Source organism: Terrapene carolina, unplaced genomic scaffold (genome assembly GCF_002925995.2).
Source record: "Terrapene carolina triunguis isolate 2854851 unplaced genomic scaffold, T_m_triunguis-2.0 Scaffold926, whole genome shotgun sequence".
Classification (NCBI taxonomy): Eukaryota; Metazoa; Chordata; order Testudines; family Emydidae; genus Terrapene; species Terrapene triunguis.
The window spans coordinates 6,388,909-6,408,825 of NW_020665277.1; the positions used below are offsets into that span (position 1 = coordinate 6,388,909).

The window sequence follows — 19,917 nt, forward strand, 5'->3', positions numbered from 1 at the left end:
GCAGGGGTGGAACACTCACCGGGAAAAATACAAGTCAGCGCCTGTGAACTCAGACACATGGCCGGATAGACACAGAACTGTTCGCAGAAGATCCCAGGTCAGGGCTGGCTGGTCAGGACTGAGCACCGGACAAGTCAAAACCCTACAAGGTTCTTCTGTCCTTTCTGGGCCTTTATATCTTCCAGATGAAGACTCGGCCCAGCCCTCCCCTGCCCTCCCCTCCCCTCCCCTGTGGGCACAGCGCCGCCATCTAGGTCCCCCTCCCAATATTTCCCCCACCCCTCAGCCACTCTTTGCCTCTTCCTCCTAGCTGCCTCTGCCCTCCAGCCATTTAACCCCTCCCTGCCTGGTGCCCACCTCACAAGCTTGGCAGGGAATGGGAGTCGGGGGTAAAGCTGGCGAGAAACTATGAGGTTTTTGTTCCTTTTTTCCCTCTCCCCTGAAAATTTCAACCTTTCATCAGAAGCCCCCAAATTCTGGGCCCAAATCATTTTGGTTTTGGTGCTTCTGTTCTCTGGACAAACCCTGGCCGTTTTCTGCAGGGAGCTGATGCTTTTCGGAAAACGTTCAGTCAAAGCTCCCGGGTGGCTGTTGAAAACCAGCCTCAATGGAAAAACGCTGCCTCCCCTTTGCTGTGACCTTCGGCTTTCCCTGGGCGCCTTGGCTGAGCTGTCCAGGGCTCCTGCACCGGGCGAACAATGCGGTGCCTTGATAACGAACCTAGCCTTTATCCAGCATGTCTCATCAGTAGATCTCAAAGCACCTGACAAAGGAGGTTGGGATCATTGTCTCTGTTTCTCAGGTGGGGAAACTGAGGCACAAAGCAGGCAAAGGACTTGCCCAAGGTTGCCCAGCAGGCAAGCAACAGAGCCAAGAATGGCGCTCACTGTACATTTATAAACAGAGTCTCAGGAAAGCATTTCTCCCCTCCCTCAGCTACTGGGAGCCCGGGTCAGGCATCTGTGTTTCCTGGAATCCCTTTGCAGCCTGCTACTGCTGTCTCAGGGAGAGATGCAGAGCCCTGATGACAAACCGCGTCCCAAATCTAAGGCCTCAGTTCTGTGCAGGGAATTGTCCACTCTTCCGGGGCTCAGAGGAGGGAGGAGAGACATCAGGCAGCCAGCCATAGCGCTCTGCTCATGCGCTGCCTGGCCCTGGAGTTGTTTAGAGCAGCTAAGGGGGTGCTCTAAGCTACGCCACTGGCAGGATGCCTGTAGGGGGCTCTGTGCCTGTGGACAATTGGTGTGGCGGAGTGCCTGTCTGCCACCTCGTCACCACACAGCAGCCCCCTGCCAGGCCCGCGCAAGTGGCACACAGCCTGTGGAGGGGAGTATCCATCACATGGCCATGAGCCAAGGTGTCTCTGGAAAGCGATTAGATAAGGTGCGTCAGGAGCCGCCTGGAACCTGCATCCAACTGCAATTCACACGTGCGAAATGATCAGTGTGCTGGTTTCCTGGCCCAGTCTGGAGGGAGCCTGACACCCTGAAGCCAAGATGGTGGCTGATGAGAACCACGTCCATGACGCTTTTCCCAGCTCAGGGCTCCCCCTGCCCCCGCCTTCACACCCATTCATGATGGAAATTCTTTACACTGATGAAGTATTTATTGGCTTAATTTTGTTCTTCCAATGTACCAGGCTCCCGTCTGCCGCTGTGGCTCAGGAGAAGCAGCCTGTCACTGGGCGGCCCCCTCCCGAGTGCCCTGCCTCAGTTTCCCCATTTGCTTAGGGGAAAGCGCCACACCCCAGTTCAGTGTCTCTTTCCTTGAGTCAGGAGCCCCAAGTTGCAGTCCAGGCTCCACCGTTTCTTTACTGCCTGCAGCTGTTAGCTCAGCCCAGCACTCCCAGCTGGACCAGTACTGGCTCCCACAGGAGCTCCTTGTAAGTGCCACCCCCAAGGCAGGAGGGGTGGGACAGGACTAACTGCACAGGGCTGGCTGCCCCTAGGTCCCCGTGAAGGAACCGGCCACCCTGGCACAGCATCTGCGTGTAGCGTTTTCCCAGGGAACTCCGTGTAACTCTGTTTCCCACAGCAGAGATGCCCTCTGTGCGTGAGGCGTTGGTCACCGCGGCCCAGGGCCCTGCTGCGCTTTCCTTTTAACGTGTGGGGCCAAGTGGAGGAGGGGAAAACCCCCTCCCCGAACAGCATTTTCTTACCAGGGAAGGATGGAGTGAGCCCGCTAGCAACGCTGGCTGCTCGCGTGTCTTTCCGTCTGTTCGTGCAGCAGCCAGCGGAGCGGAGGCTTGGTCCCCCGAGCCGCCTCAGGCCCTGCGCTAATCGAAACAGTAATGGAAGGAAAAGCAAGTGGCCTCGCTGTGCTGCTATTACTCACTCCCCGGTCCTGGCTGTGTGCTGCAGCCCATCGCTGTCGCTAAGGAGCAATCAGACTGTTGAAATGCACTGCCCCACTGCCGCCAGAAAGCGCTCCCCGTGACTGGCACACCCCAGAGCTGGGCGCAGTGCAAACGCAGCGGGGTGCATGGAGAGGAAGGGGGATAGAGACACAGGCACACGCTCGCCATGAGGTTCTGGCTGGGCTAAGCTGCAGGCTCAGTGGAACGTCAGAGAAACCATATCCAGTGCAGGAAGGAGCCATGCACTGCACCAGGTGCTGGGTCCACAGGAGGGGGGGATTCTTAACAGTGTTTATTATTACTAATAAGAACTTGTATTGCACTGCCACCCACAGGCCACAGGCAGCATTGCAGCCCCATTGCACTGGGCACTCTACAAACACTGGGGCTGATGGGAATTTTTCCACTGAGAAATACTTTTTTCATGGAAATTTGTGTTTTGGACTAAAGGGTTTTTTTTGCAAAAAGTTCTGCTTTCTAAGGAGAGTGTTCATTTTTCATCAAAAAACTGAATGCTGAAAACCTGATATATTTTAATGCAGAAATATTGCAACAGTGCCTTGTAGGATTTGTAGTTCGGGTGCCTCATGTCCCCATTCTCTTCTGTGGGCTAGGCTCCCAGCTGGACTACATCTCCTATGATGCACCATGGCCAGGGACTCCCATGATGCACCACCTTCCTTCTCCAAGAGGGGGAGACCAGGGTGCATCTTGGGAGATGTAGTCTGAGCAGGTAGCCTGGCCCACAGGGTACCTGAACAACTGCTCCCAGGAGGCAGCACGCTGCATTTACAGAATTGGAATGTTTCGGTTTTCAGCCAGCATTTTTCAGTATTTGAATTTCTAAAGAAAAATCAAAAATTTCCTTGCTAAGGTTAAGGGGTGACTTGATCACTGCCTATAAGTAACTAAACGAGGAACAGAAATGTGATAATAGGCTCTTCAATTTACCAAACAAAGACCTAACAGGATCCAGTGGCTGGAAGTTGAAACTAGACACATTCAGACTGGAAATAAGGTGTAAAAGTTTAACAGGGAGGGTAATTTACTGGAACAATTTACCCAGGATTGTGGTGGATTCTCCGTTATTGGCAATGTTTAAATCAAGATTGGATGTTTTGCTAAAAACTCTGCTCTAGGGATTATTTGGGAGCAGGTCTCTGGCCTGTGTTAGCCAGGAGGTCCGATGAGATGATCACAATGGTCCCTTCTGGCCTTGGAATGTAGGAATCTATGAAGTGTGGTGTATCATGGCCCCAGTTCAGGGAAGCATTAAAGCACAAGCTCCATGCATAGGTTTTGAGCATGTTCTTCAAGCTAAGCGCATGCCTATGTGCTCTCCTGAATGGGAATTCATGCCTGACCCAGGGCCCAGGTCCGCGGGGCTTGGGACAGTTGTTTCCCGGCTCCCTGTTCCGGGGTGCTGGTGCGGGACTCTGGAGCAGGGCGGTGGGCCTTTCTCCTGTTGCAGATGAGCGGGAAGCCGTGCAGAAGAAAACCTTCACCAAGTGGGTGAATTCACACCTTGCTCGCATGACCTGCCGCATTTCCGATCTCTACATGGACCTCCGAGACGGGCGGATGCTGATCAAGCTCTTGGAAGTGCTTTCGGGAGAGCCCCTGGTGAGTTCCGTTCCTCCTTCCCCTCCGCTGGGATGTGTGATACAGGCCACACGTACTGTGCTGAGCCTTTCCTCTGTTGTCGAAAGAGGCAGCGTTGAAAGGTGGCCATCTCAGAGGGCACAGCGGAGCCGGTCTGGAAACGCATTGCTTTGCTGCGGAGAACTTCCACGTCTCGGTGGAAAACCACAGGCAGAAATATTTGGATTCGAAAACACCACCACAGTGCCATGTGGGAGTTGTAGTCCGGGTGCCCTACGCTCCCATTCTCTCCTACGGACCAGGCTCCCCGGTGGGACTTCATCCCCCAGGATGCACCTTTGTCTCCCCATGGGAGTCCCTGTCCATGGGAATCTAGCCCGGGTGGAAGCGACCCGCAGCTCCATCTGTCAATGGTGGAGCGTTCCATGGCCTCTGGGAGACGGGGGGGAGGGTTCTCCACCCGGGGATCCATGGACAAACACCTGCCCCACAAAAGCCACCCTCCAGCTGGCTCCTTGCTAGCAGCCTGAGCAGCGCGGCCAAGGACTGACGAGCAGGAGTGCAGGAGGGTCTGTGCGTGTGAACATGCCCAGCCGCTAGCTCTGGGCTCGCTCGCACGTGGACGCTTCTTGCTGCCACCACAAGCTACCAGACATTAAAACAAAGGGCCCCGGAAAACATTCTCTCCTGGGCCGTGCGTTCCTCTCCGCGAAGAGCTGGTTGCCCAGCCCTGGCCTGGCTGCAGCTTCCAGCTCCGGGCTCGCTGCTTTACACTCGCTGGGCCGGAGTCCCTGCTGCAGCTGCGGAGGAAGGTGGCGGAGTGGCCCCTTGCGCGGCCCCACATGCGGCGCCGTGCTGGTTTGGCCCCGAAGGCTGCTCGAGCCGACTCTGGCCGCCAGGTGGGAATAGCCAGAGGGCAGAGGAGCCTGGGCATAGGCTCCTCCTGTACGTCACCATCTGGGGCGGGAGGTGGTCTGGTGGAGTGCTCTGCCCCATCCAGGATCCTCCCTCAGGGCTGGGGCGGGGGCTGTGTGGCTGGCCGCATCTCCTCAGCCCAGGATTGGGCCCACTGTCCATAGGCAGAAGCCCCTATAGATCTGGGCCGAATCCCTTTGTTCAAAGTCTGAGGCGCATAGCAGGACGGGGAGGGCTCCAGGCTGCAGGGAAGGGGGTGACCGAGGCCAGCGGCGATGTGTGGGTGCAAGACATTCTCCCAGCCGCCTGGGGAGGGTGAGTTCTGACGGGAACAGGGCAGGGAGGGCTGTGGCAGCCTGTTTCCTCTGCCCACCCGGGTTAGTTTGTAGGCTCTGCATCACACTGGCGTCTGTGCGCTCCAGCCGGCTGGGGGGCACCGTTGCACCAGGCCTGGTGGCTGCGCGCGCCCTGGGTGATTGGCTCATCATCTGTCCTCCCCCAGCCCAAGCCCACCAAGGGGCGGATGCGCATCCACTGCCTGGAGAACGTGGACAAGGCGCTGCAGTTCCTCAAGGAGAAGCATGTGCACCTGGAGAACATGGGCTCCCACGACATTGTGGACGGCAACCACCGACTGGTGCTGGGCCTCATCTGGACCATCATCCTCCGCTTCCAGGTAGGCCTGGCTCTGAGCCCAGCTGGGGAGCGGGGCCGTGGGCACGTCCCCGGCTATAGCCTTTGGCCGCCAGGCTGTGCTGTGTGCAGGGAGCCGGGGGCACAGAATGAGGGGCACTCGGCACCCGTTTACTCCCTTGTGCCAGCTCCCCGCTTCAGAGAGGGAAGCCGCCTTCGCAGAACCGCCTCTCCCTGCCCGTCCCTTGTAGATGGACAGGGGTGGGAGGGAGCGCAGCTGGGAGGCAGGAGCTGCAGAAGCTTCCTAAAAGTGGGGGGTCACCGGTGCCTGAAACATGGCCCCACCCTCGTGTTGCCCCTTCCCTGGGGCCCCACCCCCACACCGCCCCTTCCCCCTGAGGCCCCGCCCCCTCGCCGGTCCTTCCCCCTGAGGCCCCGCCCCCACACCGCCCCTTCCCCCTGAGGCCCCGCCCCCACGCCGTTCTTTCCCCCTGAGGCCCCACCCTTGCACTACCCCTTTCCCCAAGGCCCCGCTCCCATGCCGCCTCCTCCTCACATGGCCCCGCCTCCTGCTCGCTCAGGGGGAACAGGCTGAGTCGCCGTCTGCTTGCTGGGCTGCTCCCGGGGCAGAGCCCTTGAGGAGCAGGGAAGGCGGGCGGGCGGCAGAAACTGCTGCTTGTAGGGGTGCCGGGCAGAGGGGAGAGCTGGCTTCCCAGCCCTGGGGTGCTCGGGGCACAAAAGTCTCCTGCCTCTGCCGGCCTTTCCTGGCTATTTCAGATCCCAGGACCTCCCGAGTATCTGGGCACATATGAACCTAAGACTGCTAGACAGCGCCTCCCCTGGGGGAAGCCCCTCTGCTGTGTCCTGGGCAGCAGGCTCGGGGTCCTTCTGGAATGCTTTTTGTGCTTCTCTCAGATCGAAGACATCATCGTGCAGACTCCGGAAGGCCGCGAGACGCGCTCTGCCAAGGAAGCGCTGCTGCTCTGGTGTCAGATGAAGACCGCGGGGTACGATCCAGCTAATGCTAGGAGCTAATAACTGTCCCCATCCCAGCATCGACAGAAGCAACCCGGCCACACGAGTCTGGCTTACGGGATCCAGTGTTTTCCAGTCCAGGATGCTGAGTCAGAACAGCATCTGGAGTTCCTACAATCTAACAGGCCCACGAATCCCATCGGCACCAGCAGAGGGGGTGGGGTATACATGTCTCAAATAGTCTAGTGGCCCTCTGGCTTGCTAGGCGCATCTGGCCTTCCAAGACATTCCTGGCAGTGTAAGAAGTACATGGTGTCTGTGTCTAGTGCTGAAAAACATGGTAAGGCTGGGATCTCCCAAGTGGCCTCCTCTGGGATTCAGGCTCCCGGCTCCCCTTTGCTTTTGGTAGGTTCCTCTGCATTCCCATGCACGTATCCAGCGCTCTGGCCCCTGTCTCCCAGGCCAAACAGCCATCTAGACCTGCCTTTCTAGGAGCCACACCCAGCACAGCGCTTGGGCTGGAGGGTGACGCCATGTTTCCCCTTTGTCGTGCAGCTATCCCCACGTTAACGTGACCAACTTCACCTCCAGCTGGAAGGACGGCCTGGCCTTCAACGCCCTGATCCACAAGCACAGGTAAGAGCCCCGTCACCACCCTCGCTAGCCGCTCTTCCCTCACCAACCCCTTGCCCCATCGTTAGGGTGGGCTCCGGGGCTAGGATGGCCCAGTGGTTTGTGCCCTGCACTGGGACTCGAGAGACCTGGATTCAGTTCCCTGCTTTGCCCCAGATTTGCTGGGTGACCTCGAGCAAGTCACTTAGGTGCCGTGCCTCAGTTTCCCTTCTGCCCACCGGGGATAAAAGCCCTGCCCTGCTGCCAAGGAGACATGCGTTAGGGACCGTGAGGCGCCCAGATACTGCCGGGCTGGAGAAGGTCCCAGAGAGCAGCCAGACTGTCAGCTTGGAAAGTGCCTTGTCACACGTCGTTTCATTCCATTCGCCTAGTGCAGATCTTAAAGTTCCTCTGCATTCGCAGGCCCGACTTGATCAACTTTAAGAACCTGGAGCATTCGAACGCCCGGCACAACTTGGAGCATGCCTTCAGCGTGGCCGAGCGGCAGCTGGGCATCACCCAGCTCCTCGACCCGGAAGGTAAGGGCCACCTGGCTCACATGTACCCCACCCCGCCGAGGTTACTGCAATGCACTCGGCTCTGTCTCACCCTGACCTCGCACAGGGTCGGAGCTGCATGGCACAACTTAGCGCAAAATATTAAAGGCCACCATAAAAATGAAACAATGCCTTAGTGGTGTGTGCAAAGTGCACCCCCTCCCCACTATGATGTTAGGAAGGAAGTGTTTCCTAGTGGGTAGAGCACTGGATTGGGTCTTTTGGTTCTATTCCTGGCTCTAGTGGGTGACCTGGGGCAAGTCCTGGCCCTGCTGTGCCTCAGTTTCCCCATTTGTTAAAAAAATGGGGATGATGCTCCTGCCCTCCTGCCCGGCTTTGGAAGGTGCCTTGGGATTTACAGAGGACACGTGCTAGACAAGAGCCAGATGCCATTATTCATTTGTAATCTTTGTATGGAATGTCCTGCACAGGGCGCTGGAGCGCTGTAAGTTTCCCGCTTGGCCTTCTTAGAACAAGTGTAAACCCAAGACGATGTCAATGGGCTTCCCAGAAAGGATCACTTCTGCTGAAATCTTTTATCAGAACAATGGCAGGAATTTCATGTTCACCACGATCCCGGGTTTCAGGGAAAGGAGACCTCACAGCGGTGTTGTCGAGAGAGGTTTTGCTTTTGAAAATGGGCCCCTTTCAGACGCTGTGCCATGGAATGTTCTAAGGGTTGTTTTAACTCGCTCTGCGTCTGCCATCGCGTGTGGGTGACTCTATCCCAGCGGGTAAATGGGATGCTCCGGCACACATGACTGGGGATGACGGTTTAGTGTTAGGCCTCGGTATCGGTGCATCACAAGGCTACTGCTCACGATTTCAAGCCAGCACTTTTGTCCCAGCGTCCTTCACTGCTTTCTCGCCCTCTCTGCTGTGCAGATGTCTTCACGGAGAACCCCGATGAGAAATCCATCATCACCTATGTGGTGGCGTTTTACCACTACTTCTCCAAGATGAAGGTTCTGGCGGTGGAAGGGAAACGGGTCGGCAAGGTGAGCGCGGAGCCCTTGGTCCCCGACTCGGCGCTCTTGGGCCTTCTCGGGTGCCATGAGCTTCCATTTCTTCTTTTCAGGCTCCATTGAGCCGAAAGCCATTCTGCAAGTTCACAGGAAGCATATAAAATATGCACAAGCAATGGAAACCAAGCAGACCCTACCAAAACATAGCCTTGGAGAGCTGTATCACAGCACCTCCTCCGCAGGGATCTCCTGGGCCTGCTCTGATTTAGATCAGAGACAGTCACGGTCCGTTCTTTGGTTTAATCCTTAATTCAAAGGGCCAGGTCCTGAGCTGGTGTGAATTGGCTCCTTTGGAGTCAGTGGGTGCACACCAGGTGAAGGTCTAGCCCAAGATGTTGATACAAAGCAGTGTATGCCAGTGAGGTACACACGAGCTCTTGTGTCTTCTAAGGGTTGTACAAATCGGTACTTACAGCGCATGAACCAGCTGCCTCTTAATCTTCTTTTGGATAAGCCAGCAGAGGCTCCTCGCGCTAGCAGGCAAAGGCAGAAAGCGAGTCCATGGCAGGGCGGGGAATTTAGATAAATCCGGGCTAGAAAGAAAGTGCAAATTCTTAACAGGAAGGGGAGTTATGCAATGGAAAAACAGACCCAGGGACGGGACGGGGTACTGGGTTCTCCATCACTTGGCATCTGTAAATCCAGGCTGGATTGTCTCTTTGAAAGCCCCGCTCTGGCTCAACCATGAGTTCTGGGCTGGCCCAGGGATGGCTGGAGAAGGCTCTCTGGCCTGGTCTGCAGAAGCTCAGACTGGAGGCCCTAAATGGGCCCTGCTGACCTTTAAGGCCTATGAATCTGTGAAACCAGCAGAATCTGTGAAACCTCTTTAAGGCCCAGCCACCCCCCGCCAACAGCACTTTCCATCCCCCTCGTCTCTGAGCCCCAAGGCCCCTAACTCAGTCCCTTCTCCCAGCTTCGGAAACCGAGGGGTTAGGACAGGGCCTGGCCAGGAAACACCAATTCCCTTTCGTGAAAAATGTCCAGGTTTCAGGTGTTTGTTTTTATTCTGCAGCAGCACAACAACTAGCCCCTTCTCATGGCAAGGGCCACGAGAAAACGAGAGGGAGCGAGCGAGAAAGAGACAGCCGTTGCCCAACTAAGCATGGCCTGGTGGTCAGGCCTCTGGCCTGGGATGTGGGGGGCCCAGCCCTAGCCCACCCTAGCATGGCCCGGTGGTCTAGGGTTGCCAACTTTCTAGTCGCACAAAACCGAACACCCTTGCCCCACCCCGCCTCTCCTTCGAGGCCCCGCCCATGTTCTGCCTCTTTTCTGAGGCCCCGCCCCTGCTCGTTCCATTCCCCCCCGTCGCTCGCTCTCTCCACCCTCACTCACTCGTTCATTTTCACCAGGCTGGTTCAGGGGGGCTGGAGTGCGGGAGAAGGTGAGGGCTCCAGCTGAGGGTGCAGGCTCCGGGGTGGGTCCAGGGATGAGGGGTTTGGGGTACAGGAGGGGGGTCTGAGCTGGGGGGTGGAGCCAAGGGGTTCGGAGTATGGGAGGGGACTCTGGGCTAAGGCAGGGGGTTGGGGTGTGGGAGGAGGTACAGGCTCTGGGCTGGAGGTGCGGGTTCTGCAGTGAGGCCAGAAATTAGGGGTTCAGGGTGTGGGAGGGGGCTCCGGGCTGGGGCAGGGGGTTGGGGTGAGGAGTGTGTGAGGGCTCTGGCTGGGGGATGCGGGCTCTAGGGTGGAGCTGGGGATGAGAGGTTTGGGGTGCAGGAGGGTGATCTGGGCTAGGACCGAGAGGTTCGGAGGGTGGGAGGAGGATCAGGGCTGGGGCAGGGGGTTGGGGTGCAAGGAGGTGTGAGGGCTCCGGCTTGGTGTGCGGGTTCTGGGGTGGAGCTGGGGATGGGAGGTTTGGGGTGCAGGAGGGTGATCCGGGCTGGGACCGAGGGGTTCAGAGGGTGGGAGAGGGCTCCGGGCTGGGGCAGGGGGTTGGGGCCTGGGAGGAGGTCAGGGGTGCAGGCTCCGGGCAGCATTTACCTCAAGCAGCTCCCGGAAGCAGCGGCTTCTCCCCTCTCCGACTCCTACATGGAGGCACAGCCAGGCAGCTCTACGTGCTGCCCCGTCCGCAGGCACCACCCCTGCAGCTCCCATTGGTCATGGTTCCCAGCCAATGGGGACTGCGGGGGCGGTGCTTGGAGCGGGGGCAGCGTGTGGAGTCTATGGCTGCCCCTACGCGTAGGAGCCGGAGGGGGGACATGCCGGCTGTTTCCCGGGCGCCACCAACCGGACAGTCAACGGCCCAGTCAGCAGTGCTGACCGGAGCCACCAGGACTCCTTTTTGATCGGGTGTTCCAGTCGAAAACCGGACACCTAATCACGCTACAGAGGTCTGGGCTCTGGCCTGGGATGTGGGAGGCCCAGCCCTAACCCACCCATGCATGGCCCGGTGGTCAGGGCTCTGGTGGGGGATTGGGGGGCCCAGCCCCAGCCCAGCATGGTCCTGTGGTTCCCTTGCGTACCCTCCCTGGGCACATGCACCCGGAGGGGGTCCCTGCCATGCAGGAGCACAGACGCTGCCAGTGGCAGCAGCCGGCAGTGTTCATTGTTCTCCTCTGCTTGCCGAAGGTGATGGACCACTTGATGGAGACGGAGAGGATGATTGAGAGGTACGGAGGGCTGGCCTCTGACCTGCTGACCTGGATCGAGCAAACCATCACCGTTCTCAACAGCCGCACGTTTGCCAACTCCCTGACGGGGGTGCAGCAGCAGCTGCAGTGTTTCAGCACCTACCGCACCGTGGAAAAGCCCCCCAAGTAAGCAGCTCCTGGGTTAGGAAGCCAGCTCTGCTGTACTTGCCTTCACCACTCTCTTTAAGGCGCTTTTCATCCATCCCGCTCAATGAGCTGTACGAAGGAGGTAGCCTTATCTCCATGGTCCAGGTGGGGAAACTGAGGCACGGAGCGGCCATGACTCACCCAAGGTTGCGGCACAGATTGGTGGCAGAGCTGGGAATCAAACCCAGCTCTACTTGACTCCCACACCAGTGCCCTGCCCACTAGACCACACTGCCTCTCTTAATAATGATTCTTGACTGAAACGAAGTCCAAAGCAGTGGTTCTCAACCTTTATGGGCTCGGGATCCGCTTGTAACAGTTTATGGCCTGTCATGACCCAGTAAATAGTCTGGGGTTGGAGGCTGTGGGGTGGTTTTGGTCAGATCCGGCCCCCCCCAGAGAGTTGGGGTTTGGGTCCTGCCTGGCACTCACCCCATAGTGACGTCTCCTGCAGCTCCGGTGCTGTGCGGCTGGCAGGGCTTGGGGCTCTGCTCCAGGCGTTACAACCTCTTCTCTGCACTTGGCCCAGTTTGCATTCATCTTTCGTGAGCCTGGGTGACCAGAACTGCTCACACTATTCCAGAGGAGGCCCTACCAATGCCTCGCACAGTGGTACGTTAGCTATCCCCCGGGGAAACACGAGTAAGCTCAGCCCATAATCACCCGGATGTTCTGCTTCTGGCTTGGCCAGCCCTGAGCCCTGAGCAGCCCGCCTGTTACTGACGCCAGAGTTTGGACAGTGCTGTCCCTCAGCGACAGGGCTGGCTCGGTCCTCCCGTTGTCCGTAATCTCTCCCTTTTGCCGCGCAGGTTCCAGGAGAAGGGGAATCTCGAGGTTCTGCTCTTCACCATCCAGTCCCGGATGCGAGCTAACCACCAGAAAGTGTACACCCCTCATGAAGGGAGACTCGTGTCCGACATCAACCGGGTACCTGGCACTCCTGCTTCCCACCTGCATCGGGAGAGGGAGGGGGGACGTGGTCACGTAGGGGATGGGGTGACTGCAGCTCAGGGTGACGGTCCCCAGCCAGCTTCAATCTAGCAAATGGCAGCGGAGCGGCGGCAGTATAGGTTAGCCCAGGTGAGGTTACACAGCCCAGGCTGCTGCGGCTTCACTGCTGTCTGCACCCGAGCAGGCTAGATCCAAGCTACACGTGAGCTCTGATTGCAGCGTAGACAGGCCCTGAGACGCCGTCCAGAATGGGTGGGGGGGGCCTCACCGGCTGGCCGCACTCTTTGGCTGTACTCCGCTTTGGGTGCCCGTTTTGCAGCTCGCCCATTGACCCCAGTTGTCGCCATACACCCAAGGGGAAGGGCTGGGGGGAAGGGCCAGCTGGCGTTGGATGCAGCAGAGCACTTAGCCCCATGCTTAGGACGGGCGCTGCGAGCTCACATGGAAGCCAGGGGGACTTAAACACGCCCTTAACATTAGGCGTGTGCTTCCCTGGCTTTCCTTAGGGCTCAGCGAGCGTTTCCCAGGTAAGTCCAGAGAGATACAATATAGATTTCAGTGCGGCTACAAGGGCGGGAAGATCTCGCCCCCCGGGGCCTGCTGGCACTTTGCTGAAGCAGCAGGATCAGGGCCGGCTCCAGCTTCTTTGCCGCCCCAAGCGGCGAAGAGAGAAAAAAAAAAAGCCCTTTCTGGGCCTGCCAGCTGGTTTTGCAGGCCCGGTGAAGCCTCACTCTTTCCGTGCTGCCTCTGAGCAGGCCTGGGAACGGCTGGAGAAGGCGGAGCACGAGCGGGAGCTGGCCCTGAGAAACGAGCTCATTCGGCAGGAGAAGCTGGAGCAGCTGGCCAGGCGCTTCGACCGCAAGGCGGCCATGCGGGAGACGTGGCTGAGTGAAAACCAGCGCCTGCTGGCCCAGGTACGGGGCGCGGGCTGCCGGCGGGGAGACAGAGCAGTAGAGTTGCCAACCCTCCCAGTTTCACCGAGAGTCTCCCAGAATCAGGCCCTATCTCCCAGAGGCTACTGCAGCCAAACTGGGAGATTTGGGGCACTAATAGTCCGGCAGCAGAGTAGGACTAAGGAGCCTCCCTGCCTGCCCTGGCCCTGTGCCGCTCCCGGAAGCAGCCAGCACCGACCCTGCAGCCCGAGGGGGAGGAGGTCTCTGTGCACTGCCCCCGCCCTCAGCACCGACTCCACAGCTCCCATTGGCCAGGAATTGCGGCCAATGGGAGCTGTGCGGTTGGTGCCTGCGGGCAGAGGTGGCACACAGAGACCCCTGGCCCCTCCACCTAGGAGTTGCTGCCAGAGGGATGTGCCGGTCGTTTTCGGGAGCCGCCCGACGTAAGTGCCGCCCCTCTCACCTCCCGCACCCCAACCCCCTGCCCCAGCCTAGAGCCTACACCCCTCACCCAAACTCCCTCTCAGAACCTGATCCTGCACCCCCTCCTGCACCCCAACCCCCTGCCCCAGCTCAGAGCCCGCATCCCTCACCCAAACGCCCTCTCAGAGCCTGATCCTGCACCCCCTCCTGCACCCCAACCCCCTGCCCCAGGCTCAACCTGGAGCCACCTCCTACACTCCGAACCCCTCGGCCCCAGCCCAGAGTCCGCACCTCAACCCCTGCCCCAGCCTGGTGAAAGTGAGTGAGGGTGGGGGAGAGGGAGGGATGCGGGGGGGCTGGAGCGAGTGGGGCTGGAGCCTCGGAGAAGGGGCATGGATGGGGCCTTGGGGAAGGGGCAGGGCAGGGCAAGGGTGTTCGGGTTTGTGCCATTAGACAGTTGGCAACCCTACACAGCAGGCCAGACCTGCGGCTGCCGTCCCCGAAGGCAGTGGGGTTTTGCTGATTTGCAGCACCCTGCGGGGGGATGGGGGGGCGTGGGAGTGCACTGTGACCCACAGCAACTGCGTGGCAGTGAGCACAGAGCTCCTGAGGCCATCTGTGCAGAGCTGCGCTCCCAAGCACCGCGTCGCTTTACCCCACTTCTCCTCACGACCCTTCCTCCACCCTTTGTCCTGCGAGCAGCGCCCGGCTGCACTCAGGGCCGGCTGCCGCTGCTGCTGCTCACGTCCATGCGCCTGTCCCAGCCGGGACTGACCCAGGGTCCTCCGAAGCGAACCGCAAGCGTAGCTACAGCGTAACTGGGCTGGAACAGCTCATATCCTCGGTGGATCCAGCCCAGGGAGGGGCCTGGAACTAGAGCCCGGCGATTATTTTGCACAAAGCCCTTTGGGGAGAAAAAGGCAGATTCGGCGAGGCGGAAATGTTTCGCCGCGGCGTGGCGGTTTTGCCAAATTATCAACATGTTTAAAAAAAAAAAAAATCTGGAAGAATTGAAACCTTTTGATTTTCTGGTTCTAAACGACCTTTGGTCTTCGTATTTTCTTTAATTTTTATTTAAAAACATAACAAATGTTTAAAAATGGTCCAAATCAAAATGAAATGTTTAGAAAAAACATCATTTTCGGGGCAGCCTAAAACAATTCCCCCCCCCCCCCCCCCCCCGCCCCCACCCGGACGAGTTTTCAGAATTGCCGGCAAAACGAGAAGTCCATTGTCTGCCCAGCTATGCAGGTGACACATCCTCCCTGGTGGGTCCCACCCAGACCCCGCTCCCCCTTGGACCACGGCCCCCTTGCTCTCTGCACGGCACACGGATACGTAAGGGCAAGGATGGGGCATGGTGGCGCGTCTGGTGCCTGTTCGCGCTCCTGCTGGATAGAGATGCAGGCACCCGGGCTCCCGACCAGTGGGGTTTGGAGACTCCGTTCCCGTTAATGGCGTTGAGAAGCCCCTGCCCCACGCTCTGTGGCGCGGCTGCTGGGGGGGGCTGCGTCTGACCAGGGCTGTCTCTGGACAGGATAATTTCGGCTGCGACCTGCCGGCGGTGGAGGCTGCCAAGAAGAAGCATGAGGCCATCGAGACGGACACGGCGGCCTACAAGGAGCGGGTGCAGGCCATCGAGGAGGTGGCCCGGGAGCTGGAGGCGGAGAACTACCATGACATCAAGCGCATCAAGGCCCGGAAGGACAACATCCTGCGGCTGTGGGACTACCTGCTGGAGCTGCTCCACGCCCGGCGCCAGCGGCTCGAGAAGAACCTGACGCTGCAGCAGCTCTTCCAGGAAATGCTTCAAGGCATCAACTGGATGGACGAGATGAAGGTGAGGCTGGGGGGCTGAGCAACGCCAAGGGCAGGAGTGGAGCCTGCTACCCTTGGGGCCCGTGGCCTAAGTTCCCTGTAAGCTGCGCAGCCGTGCAGCAGTGCAGCAGGCTATCAAGGGCCACGCAGGCGGGGAGAGGTGGCCCTTCCCCAGCCCAGCCCAGCCCCGCTGGAGCTACCACTGCCGTGGAGAGGTGCCTCTCACCCGACCCCAAGCTGCTGCGGCTAGAGAGGGCTGCGGGGGAGTCCTCTCTCCCCACCACAGTCCTGGGGCAGCCTGCACCCCAAACCCCTCATCCCTGGCCCCACCCCAGAGCCCGTACCCCCAGACAGAGCCCTCATCCCCTCCTGCACCCCAAACCCCTCATCCCCAGCCCCACCTCAGAGGCCATACCCCCAGACAGAACCCTCACCCCCTCCTGCACCCCAAACCCCTCATCCCCAGCCCCACCTCAGAGCCCGCACCCCCAGACAGAACCCTCACCCCAACCCTCTGCCCCAGCCCTGAGCCCCCTCACATGCCCCAAACCCCTCATCCCCGGCCTCACCCCAGATCCTGCATCCGGAGCCCTCACCCCCCCCACGCCCCAATCCTCTGCCCCAGCCCTGAGCCCCCTCCCACACTGTGAACCCCTCGGCCCCACCCCCACCACACATCACCTCCATATTGGTGCACAGAACAAAATTCATTCCGCACATGGACATAAAAAATTAGAGGGAACACTGCCCGTGGCCCTCTCTGGGGCCTGCTACCCACAGGCATAGGTGCCGACTCCATGGGTGCTCCAAAAAACATAGTGGGTGCTCAGCACCCACCAGCCACAGCTGTTCGGTGGGGCCCCAGCGACCAGCTCTTGGGTGGCACCTTGCCGGTCAGTTGTTTGGCGACTGGGGGAGGGACTTGGGGGAGGGTGGAGAGCAGCAAGTGGCGGGTGGGCGGGAGCCTCGGGCAAGGGGCAGAATGGGGGCAGGAGGAGGCGGAGCGAGGGCAGGGCCTCAGGGGAAGGGGCAGAATGGGGGGGGGCTTGGGGTAGAGCAAGGGTGGAGCCCCCCGGGGAAAAATAAAAGTCAGGGCCTATGCCCACGGGGCAGGTCTCTATCATCCATCTTTTAGTAATTTATTAGCCCCTAATATTGTTGTCCCTCTGCCAAGTGGCAGCGGCTGTGGGGGCCAGGCAGGTTGGCTTCCTAATGGAGGAGAAATCACTGATGTGGGATCTGGGGATTTTTAGTGCCCGTTGCTTATTTACCCTATCTGTACACCCGTCCTGGAACAGAGGTAGGGTTGCCAACTGTCTACTCCAGGGGTGGGCAAACTATGACCCAGGGACCACATCTGGCCCTCGAGACATTTTAATCTGGCCCTCGAGCTCCCGCTGGGAAGAAGCGTCCAGGGTGTCACTGACTCACAGGTCGTGCCCACTCTTGGCCCCGTGCGGTCCCTGGGGGGGAACCCCCTTCAGTGTGACAGCCCTTCTCGGGGGTCCACTCTCTCTCGGGGTTAGGCCCCTCCACCTCCTGGAGCCGCACCTCTCTGAGCTTTAGCACGCCTGTCTCTCGCCGTGGGCCCCCTCAGGGAGTCCACTCGCTCTGGACCCCCGGGGCCTCCACTCCCAAAGGGAATAATGCAACGCTGATTTCTAGACTGGAGTGACTCTCAGCCAGCGTAAAACAGGACGGTTTACTGAGCGTTTGAACACAGCATAGGAAACTCTCAGGGCCCTTAGGCCTGGCCTCCTTCAGCACAGCACATAAGTCTCCCCTGCATCCAGGTGGGCTCTGCCTGCTCCCTCTCTCCAGCCAAGAGCCCCCCTGCTTCCCAGTTGGGCATCTGATGTCTCCTCCCTCAAACCCCACCTCTGTCCATTGTCTTCTGTCCAGGTAAACAGGGTCGCCTGGGCCTCCTCTCCTCTCTTCTGTCCTCTGGCCCCCTCTGGCTGGAACCGGCTGGTCAGGTCACCGGGGTCCTCTCTTTACAGCCCATTGTCCTCCCATTGGCCAGGACCGGCTGTGACTCCTGAGCTGGGCCTCTGGGTCACCAGGTCACCAGTCGCTGGGGTATCCATTCTCCAGGCCATTGGCTGGGGTCCCAAGTTCCCTCGCTGGTCCTCTGTAACAACAACTCCCTCTCCCATCACCTCATTAAACCAGTAACACCCAGGGAAACTGAGTCCCACCCCCTCTGCATGCAAACCATTGGAAAAACAAGGAAAAAACAAGAAAATCCCCCACTTCATTACACAGGGCTTGCCCCGCTTTGGTGCTCCAGCCGGGGAGCGGAGTTGAGGTCTTGCCCCACTCCACATGGCTCCCAGAAGCAGCAGCATGTCCCCCCTCCGGCTCCTACATGTAGGGGCAGCCAGAGGGCTCAGCACGCTGCTCCTGCAGCTCCCATTGGCTGGGAACCGCAGCCAATGGGAGCTGCAGGGGCGGTGCCTGTGGACAGGGCAGCATGCAGAGTCACCTGGCCATACCTCCGCTTAGGAGCCAGAGGCAGGACATGCCGCTGTTTCTGGAAGGTGTTTGAGGTAAGCGCTGCCCGGTGCCTGTCCCCCTGACTCCCTCCCATGCCCCAACCCCCTGCCCCAGCCCTGATCCCCCTTCCTGCCCTCCGAACCCCTCAGTCCCAACCTGAAGCACTCTCCTGCACCCCTAACTCCTCATCCCCATCCCAGAGCCTGCACCCCCAGCCGGAGCCCTCCCACCCTCCACGCCCCAATTTCATGAACATTCATGGCCCGCCATACGATTTCCATACCCAGATGTGGCCCTCTGGCTAAAAAGTTTGCCCACCCCTGGTCTAATCGCACAAACCCAAATACCCTTGCCCCGCCCCCTTCCCCAAGGCCCCACCCCTGCCTTGCCCCTTCTCTGAGGCCCCACCCCCTCCCTCTGTCACTTGCTCTCCCCCACCCTCACTCACTTTCACTGGGCTGGGGCAAGGGGTTGGGTTATGGAAGGGGGTGAGGGCTCTGGGCTAGAAGGTGGGGCCTAGGGGTTCGGAGTGTGGGAGGGGGCTCTGGGCTGAGTGGGGCAGCGGGCTGGGGTGTGGGAGGGAGTGAGGGGTTTGGGCTCCAGGAGGGAGTTTGGGTATGGGATGGGGCTCAGGGCTGGGCCAGGGGGTTGGGGAAGGGATGAGGGGGGAGGGCTCTGGGAGGGAGTTTGGATACGGGAGGCGGCTCAGGGCAGGGGCAGGGGGTTGGGGTACAGGAGAGGGTGCGGGCTCCGGGGGGGAGCTTGGGTGCAGGAGGGGGCTGGGGATTGGGATGCAGGAGGGTGTGCGGGGTGCGGGCTCTGGGAGGGATTTTGGGTGCAGGAAAGAAGCTCAGGGCTGGGGCAGCAGTTTCAGGTGTGGGAGGGGATGTGGAGTGCTGGCTCCGGGAGGGGTGTGGGAGGGGGCCGGGGCAGGGGTAGGGGGTTGTGGTGCAGGAGGGACTGCAGGGTGTGGGCTCTGGGAGGGAGTTCAGGTGCGGGATGGGGCTCAGGGCTGTGGTAGGGGTTTGGGGTGCAGGAGGGGGTGCAGGGTGCAGCCTCTGGGAGGGAGTTTGGGGTGCGGGAGGGGGCTGGGGCACAGGGCTCGGGGTGCAGGCTCTGGCCGGGCAGCGCTTACCTCAGGTGGCTCCTGGAAGCAGCAGCATGTGCGGCAGCAGCTCCTAGGTTCAGGGGGGCTGGCAGCTCTAGGCACTGTCCGTTTGCAGGCACCGCTCCCACAGCTCCCATTGGCCGCGGTTCCCCGTTCTTGGCCAATGGGAGCTGCGGAGTCAGTGCTTGGGGTGGGGGCAGCGCACAGAGACCCCCTCCCTTGCTGCACCTCCGCCTAGGAGCTGCTCCAGACACGAGCCTGCCTCAGCCCTGCTGTGGCGCTGGACTTTTAGTGGCCTAAAAGCTCCCGGTTTGGCTTCAGTAGCCACCAGGACATCCAATTCTGGGAGACTCCTGGACAAACCAGGAGGGTTGTCAACCCTAGACAGAGGTGGTCACAAACAGCATGCAGGGGTCTCAGCCCACACACCCCATGCCTGATTCCCAGGGAGCAGCCCTTGCCCCAAGAACTGCCTCCGGGTAGAGAGGTCAAAGCAGAGAGTAAACCCTCCTGCTGTTTGCAAGAGCTCCCCAGCCAAAGATTGCACATCCTAAAACGAACTCTAATGCCGCGTTTCTTCAGCATGCGCCGCTTGCATGCTGAGAGAAGAACTTGTAAGCTTGTGTGGAACAACGCCCCCTGCCCACGCCTGCGATAGCAGCGTAACACGGAGCCTGCCTTTCTGTGCCAGGCCTCCCGCAACGCATTTGTGGTCGGTGCTGTTGTCTTCCTCTGCAGTTTTTTTTGTGTGGTTCAGACGTTTAATTAATGATGCTTCCA

General features: G+C 59.6%; 1 protein-coding gene across 4 annotated transcripts in view; it reads left to right on the top strand.

Annotated features, from left to right (window-relative positions):
* The window catches only part of SPTB (spectrin beta, erythrocytic), a 120,229-nt gene that overhangs the window by 39,452 nt on the left and 60,860 nt on the right, over nt 1-19,917 (top strand). For all 4 annotated transcript variants that reach the window (XM_026660977.2, XM_029913787.1, XM_029913789.1 and 1 more), the window contains exons 3-12: nt 3,828-3,979; nt 5,376-5,549; nt 6,422-6,513; nt 7,037-7,117; nt 7,517-7,632; nt 8,536-8,648; nt 11,240-11,427; nt 12,258-12,375; nt 13,155-13,313; nt 15,253-15,555. In XM_026660977.2, the coding sequence (XP_026516762.1) occupies nt 3,828-3,979; nt 5,376-5,549; nt 6,422-6,513; nt 7,037-7,117; nt 7,517-7,632; nt 8,536-8,648; nt 11,240-11,427; nt 12,258-12,375; nt 13,155-13,313; nt 15,253-15,555 (1,496 nt within the window). The remainder of the gene's footprint in view (nt 1-3,827; nt 3,980-5,375; nt 5,550-6,421; nt 6,514-7,036; nt 7,118-7,516; nt 7,633-8,535; nt 8,649-11,239; nt 11,428-12,257; nt 12,376-13,154; nt 13,314-15,252; nt 15,556-19,917) is intronic.